This window comes from Dromiciops gliroides, chromosome 3, assembly GCF_019393635.1.
Source record: "Dromiciops gliroides isolate mDroGli1 chromosome 3, mDroGli1.pri, whole genome shotgun sequence".
NCBI lineage: Eukaryota > Metazoa > Chordata > Mammalia > Microbiotheria > Microbiotheriidae > Dromiciops > Dromiciops gliroides.
This window is the reverse complement of record NC_057863.1, coordinates 80,354,109-80,361,417: the sequence shown is the minus strand read 5'-3', so window position 1 is coordinate 80,361,417 and position 7,309 is coordinate 80,354,109. Positions and strand designations below refer to the sequence as shown.

The 7,309-nt window shown below is 40.7% G+C and overlaps 1 protein-coding gene across 1 annotated transcript; it reads right to left on the bottom strand.

The window, feature by feature from the left end:
• Window positions 1-2,144: 2,144 nt before the first annotated feature.
• On the bottom strand, window positions 2,145-3,533 carry LOC122747165 (microspherule protein 1-like). Its single transcript, XM_043993358.1, is given in 1 exon segment — window positions 2,145-3,533. A coding segment is annotated over 1 exon segment (1,389 nt).
• Window positions 3,534-7,309: the final 3,776 nt, after the last annotated feature.

Genomic DNA, 7,309 nt, shown 5'->3' with positions numbered 1-7,309 from the left:
AACAAAAGATAGGCATCACAAGCCTGAGTTCATTCTCAGCTTTAGCACTCCTAAATCTATTTTTAGCATAATGCCACACTTTAGTGTATATCTTCTATTGTCTACTTATGCTTCTTCTTGAGTACATTCTTAAAAATAATAAATATACTTTCATGATTTTGGATATTCCTTTGATTAACAAATATCACAATCCACCAATTCGGGGCCATCCCACGTGACTCCTGTCCATAAAGAATATGCTGAAACCATAACCAGAGAAGGACAAATGAGATGCTCAGAAGGCTATAGTCAAATCATAGGAATGAGTGGTGGAGGGAACAAGCAATGTTTAGATTGAAGTAGGGAAGAATTATGGGAACCCCGTTGTCTTCAGTCTGTGAAGAACTGCCATTGTCTTTGAGAGGGATATAGGGATATGCCCCTCTTGGCCTAGTGATCAGATCTCAAGGTCTTAGAGCCCCCCCCCCCCTCTAGAGCTCAAAAAGAACAGGAAGCTACTATCTCCCTGTTAAATATAGGCATATCAGCTTGAAAGTTGCCTCATACTAGGGTCTGCACAAAGACATGATGCAGACATGACAGAACGTTTGCTGAAACAGGAAATTTAGTATAAGTTGCAAAATAACCTATGGCTGGACCCCTAAGGTCGGAGCACTCTGACCTAGGAGAAAGATTTACCACTGAACATATAGTTTCAACCTAACTACCACATCCTCCTTAAAATAGATGTCTGCAAAGGGCATAAAAACTGCTTGGTTCTTTATCTCTGTGTGTCATACCTCCTGGCTGCCCCAGTGAGTGTAGGGCACCTTTCTTTCGAAAGAAATAAAATCTGTGCTTTGACCTCCTTTCTCCTCGAGTCTCAATTATTGGGTTGGTGGGTGTATTTCCCATCCCACTCATCTTCAAAGATGGATGATCCTTTTTTTTTTTGGGGGGGGGATACAGGGAAGAATGAAGGCCAGTAGAAGAAAGTTATAAGTTGAAAGGTTGTCTCTTTATATTTGGGAAGAGAAATAGAGAGCCAATGTCTTATATTGCAACAAACTCTCAATCATTGGATCATTCAAATAGTCTAGATAATCAACTTTGAGGGAAATTATAGATGGGATTAATATTTGAATGAGAGGGTAAACTAGTTGCCCTTATGATCTCTTCCAAAGCTATTTTTAATCTGTCTATATTTATGTGTCATCTAAATTTTAAAAGAGTTCAAAGGAAGAATAGATCTTCATAGCCTTAAGTATATAGTGTATGTTTTGACCATATAAGTTATTTATCTGTCCACATGGATTTCTCTAAATGTTGCTTGTAGGAAGGCTTTGATAGATATATCAGGGATATTGTCCACTCCTCTGTGAAGGAAACTTTGATTCTTTTCGGAAAAGAAGGTAAAGAAGGGATCAGAAGGCTAGTCACTCTCCTCTCCTCAGGGAGAAGGTATCAGGCTAGAATTTTATTTGTTTGTGCACCTAAGAATTACTCACCTAGGGAAATGATTTTTCTCCCTTTAGTTTCAAGATTCTTTGTTTTCATGAAAAGTCAAGGACAACCCCAAGATTATATCCTCAAGTTTGGTTCTTTGACACTAAATATTAATTTTAAAAATTTGCAAATAGTAAATAAGCAATAAATCCAGTCTTCTAAGCAGACATAAAATAAAAACTAAATAAATTTATTAGAATATAACACAATACACAGAATAAATGAGCTTTCTCACTGAAAACAAGCCATCTCAGCTCAATCAATAGAGAGTTCATAAGGTCAGTTCTGCCTTTTTTTTTTTTTTTTGAGCTCAGTGCTTTATTTACAAAAGGTGAAACATTGGTCAGGAAGAGGCGGTCTTGGGTAGAATCTAAAACTGACGGTGCTGAGAGGATGGGGTGCTGGGTTCTAGCCCAAATAAGGATAATCGGGCTCCCTTTAGTACCTCCTACTGTGGGAGTCAGGATTTCTTCCCAAATGAACTCTCCATCCGTCCGTCCGCCCGCCCCTCCCTCAGGGCTCAATCCGCCACATCTGGGGCTTTAGGAGATGCCCTCCCAGAAGGAATCTCTGCAGAACTTGCTTTCCCAGACTAGCACGGCTGCTGTGGAAAGAGAGGCTGTGAGGCCAGAGAGGAGTTGGCTGGCTCCTTCCTTCTCTCACGGTGGAGTTATCTTGGCGGCCTCGGTCCGGATGAGGGTAATGAGGTCCTGGTTGATGAGGAAGACAAAACGCAGGCTGGCGATCTCCACCACTGAGTTGTTGTTGAGCCGCCGTTTGGAGCCATGGAGGACAGGTCTCCCATCGATGTAGATTGGTCGTTTGCCCTCATTGGCAAGGAAAAAGTCACCATTATTCTTCAGTTTGATGACACCTTGTTTTCGGGAGATCTTCCAGGCTGGCCCCTCCAGGGACAGATCCACATCAATCTGGTTGTCCTTGGTAGCTCTGCCCAAGGTAATTTCCCTGGAACGCATCAGGTAGCGCACCATGCGTCCACGCAGCACGGCCAGGGTCTGGTTATCAAAGTCTGGAGAACTCATTCCTGTGATGCTGTCCATCAACACCTGCCACTTGTGCAGCTCTTGCTCCAGCTGCCGAATCTTCCGTTTCTGCCGTCTGTCAGCTACTGTTAGCTCGTGCTCCAGCACCTCATCCCGCATGTCCTTGAGTTTGCTGTCATCAATCAGATCCTCCACATCTGAGAAATTCAGCACTTGGTCCCCAGTTGGCAGTGGCTGCACTGTCTGGTCCTCAAGAAGATAGTACTGCTTCATGAGCTGCCAGTGACGCTGCAGGGCTTTGGCCGTGCGGGACAAGTAGAAGGCATCAGGGTGTCTGTGCAGCAGGTCTTGGAAGGTCTCCAGGGAGGGCTGGCTGGCCGATCCCACCTTGCTCAGAAGCTGCTCCTCAGCTTTTCTGAACAAAGCCTTACTTTGTATGGCTGCAATGGCCTCTGGGTGTAGCTGCCTCATTGCCTGACAGGCCAACTTAGAGATGACAGGATCATACAGCAGGGCATACCAGCGCTCCTGGACCTCCCGAAGGGTGAAGCGACAGCTAAACTTCACACCCAGGTGGACTGATGTCAGATCATTGGTCTGTAACACAGCATTGATGAGCAAGAGATCGTCTGCTGGCTTCCATCGGCCCAGGTCCTTGGTCACCTGTAGTGGCTGCTTGCTTTTCTTCATGCGCTTAGTGAGGCCAGGGGCGGGGCCTGGGCTGGGGGGTACTGGTGTGCTCAATGCCTTGGATACCTTCTTCTTTTCACTGGAAGAAGGCTCACTCCTTGAACAACACTGTGGTCCCACTCCTGTGGCGCCCTTGGCCTGCTTGGATGATTTCCCCAAGCTGCTCTCCACCAACTCATCATCAAATTTCTTCCTTTTGATGAACCTGGAAGAACTTCTCCGTTTGGGAATAGTGCCCAAGGCCTGAGAAGAGCTTCACTTCTGCCCAGTCAATGACTCTTCAGCTTCTGAGTGGCTGGCAGTGCCAGATGCCATCAAAGACGAATCTAACAGTCCCTGAGGATCTTTGTCCATCCTTATAGTCTCTTAAAGCCAAACCAAAGGGATAGGAAGAGTCCCACAAGTTCATCCAAGGCTTTAGACAGGGTGAGTTGAGAGGCTGAGAAGGAAGTCATTCCTGGGCCACTGGCTCCAATGCAGTATTCTCTGCTGAGACAGCAGCAGCTGCAGGGCTTCAACCGACTTTCCTGAAATACTTCCAATTTGGTCAGTTCTGTCTTGAAGTAGGAAATTGGAAGAATGCCTCTCCTCACTCAACCTCTTGTGCCAACTTCGTGACTTATGAAGGCATGCAGCTTCTACTAAGCATCCTTTCCAGCAAGGAAGAGAGTCTTTGGTAAATAATCTAGGGCCCTACAAGTAAATGGGGAGGCTTTATTAATGAAGTGGACCTTAAGCTCAGCCTGGAGGAAAGTATATGATTCAGTCATATGGAGAAGTGGTGGGGATATATGCAACAACAGAGGCAGAAATTGTATAAAAACAAAAGTGAGAGGATTACAAATTTTCAGAACTGTATATATTAGATGCCATATGCAAATCTTCATTTGGTCTTATTTTATTTTCTATTACTGAAACCGCATTTCGTTTCCCTCCCCTTGCCAAAAACCATGCTAAATCATATGGCTGTTGTTATTAAGCAAAAGAAGTTATATACAACCTTCTGGGAGAAATGGCCCTTCTTTTCTAGCATTTAAAATATTTTAAAGCCTTCGTTTTGCTGAAAGGTATTGATATATGGAAAGAGTGACATACCTTTGTGTTATTTAAAATCTAAATGTGTGGTTGCCTTAAATTAGAAGCTTTAGCACCAGTCTTTGGACATTAAGCATTTATTAAAGCCTACCAGGTATTCATGTGGAGTTCAGAAAGTTAAGAAAAGGCCTATCTAGCCTAGAGTTCCAGCCTGGTCAGGTTCTTCCTCAAGTCCTCTGCCACAAGCCTGCTTCAATCACAAACTCTCTTCAAACTGAGTGTATGGAAGCTTTTTATAGGTCCGGAGCATGGGCGGTCCTTACACACTGCTTCAAGCTGATTGGTTAGTGTCATCTAGATCCATTGGTTCACTGGACTTGAAAGTGGTCTCAAGTTAAATTCAAAGTCTTTTGAGAACAATACCTTCTTAAGGGCTAGCCCGGTGTGTTTACAATCTAGTTAACTTGAAGTAGGCTAATCAGCATTCAATCACTCTCACTTAATTCAATCAGTTTAGATTAACCTCCAGGTAGGCCTTTGAGTATCTGCTAATTCCCATTATTTTATCACATCCCTCCCCCCTCTGTTTATTTAGCAGATACTCAAAGGCACACCTGGAGGTTAATCTAAACTGATTGAATTAAGTGAGAGTGATTGACTGCTGATTTGCCTACTTCAAGTTAACTAGATTGTAAACACACCGGGCTAGCCCTTAAGAAGGTATTGTTCTCAGAAGCTAAATCCCGTTATTTTATCACACCTTTTATATTACACTTAATGGATAAAAAATTTAATTTTCTAGCAAATTCATGAAATCATACATAAGTAATCAAAACACATACATGAAATATAACAAAGAATTCTAAATTGACAAAAATGCAGTAAGATAGGTTATGCCAAAGGTAAAGTAACAAGACAAAGTAGCAGTGAACAGAGTGAAATCAAATAAAATCAATATAACAATAAAAATCCATCCTAAATATTTGAGTAGTATTAAAATCAACTTGAATAAAAAGTTTTTGTGCTTAAGAAAAGACCACTAACTTAAAAAAGATTCTGATTATACACAATTCAAAACACTTACAAAATGCATAAATTGGTAATATATAAGTCATAAATATAAAAGTCATAATAGTTTGCCATTAAAGGATATTAAGACAGAAAATCACAAGCTATTAGGGAAAATAAAACCAAGCAAATAGCTTATCATTATTAGCATACAGTAGAATAAAATCACTTCTTAGTCATGACTATATTATTAGAACATCAATATCATAAACTTGACAATTTAACAGACCATTATTTGTGCAAAAGTTTCACATATTATTAATAATGTTACTATTGAATCCCAAGATATCTCATCTTTATCTTATATTTGGTAGAGATATCTGAGCTACACCTAAAATCTTTATGGACAATTGATTTCAACACCAATTGGCAGTATTCCAACCCTAGATTCACCCATAACAAAACAGTCTCATTTCTGATCCTCTAAAAGCCCCCACAATTTAAGCACTGAATTATACATTATACCCTAAATGACCCATATATTTTGGTATAACCTATTGTTTTTATTTTTTGAGCACTTTGACAATCTCAAACTATATCAAATTTTAAGCAGGAGCATCCTGTGAAGATCGTAGAACCCTGGTCCAACACCACCAACTTGGGTGGAAGTACCTCATCTACACTTGGCATTGCTTTTGTAACTTAGATCTGAGTGATGTTTTCATAGTTTTTAATAAGTGATTAAGGACTACATTGTGTGGGTGACTTATGGTGACACCCAAACTGTGAGAAAAATAGCACAACATGTGCAATAGTATTGTTTGAGGTGATCTATGTTTGTGGCATCTTTCATCATTGATATGCCTTTTGCACTACTATATGGGACACAGTCTAATCTTGCTCAGGACAAAAACTACCATTTCTTTTTTATAATTTGGGGGGAGATTCAGAGTTCTCCCCTACTTTCTTTTTTTTCCCAGGGCAATGAAGGTTAAGTGACTTGCCTACAGTCACACAGCTAGTGTCAAGTGTCTGAGGCTGGATTTGAACTAATTTCCTCTTGAATTCTTGAATGCTTTATCCACTGTGACACCTAGCTGCCCCCAAAACTACCATTTCTAAAATGTGTCATGACTTCCCACATAAGTTAGAAGCTGAGGCATTGCTGGTTTTGTCATAAAACTTACATTAGTGGAGCATGACGATCAATTTCTCACTGCAGTATTGGTAGATTATAGTCTCAATGTGCATTCCATTCTCTCAAGTGCTGATGGACCTTCATTAAGGCATAACACCACATTGTCACTAGATCTCTTTTATACTGTGTTCTCTATGCCAATAGGGTGATGGTATCCATAAGACTTGACTGTATATTTGTGACTATTACTGTTTCATTCATATGGTCACAAGCTATTGAAGCACTGGGATTGGTAGTAACATTGTTCAATTGCTTATGGTGTCTTTGTCAGTTCTTCTTGTCTCCCAAAGAACTGAGGGGTAACATATGTAAATAATATTTTTGTATGTGGTGTTTCCCAATGTGAGCTCCTAGAGGGCTGAGATTCTATTTTTGGCTTTCTTTGTATCTTCAGTGCTTGCATGATATCTGGCACATAGTAAGTACTTAATAAATGCTTTTTAAATGACTGATTATGAGTGATAGAGAAAGTGCAAATCTGTATTGTTAGAGGGAGTGTTCCTACCTGGCTATTCACTACATAAATGAAACCACACATCTAGTCCCTATACTATTCAGTTACTTTATTCAATTGCTTCATGGATCTCTTGGTAATCATATGTTTTTTTTTTCAGATGGAAAGCACCATTTGGTACTTTAAATACATTCATAGCATCATATTGTTGCTAGGGGGTCAGCCTCACTCAATCTATTTTCTGTAAGAGATGAATGGAGTCAACTTATTGACCCGAATGGTAGTCTCTAACATCAGCCAGGTCGTTCATGATAAACATCTCTGACTATCCATAGGCTTGCAATCCACCAAGATTAGTTCAAATGTCTAATCATAGTCTTTGTAGCCCAGTATTGTTTGAACATTCTATTGCCAAGGTAGATTGGTGTCCAGTGG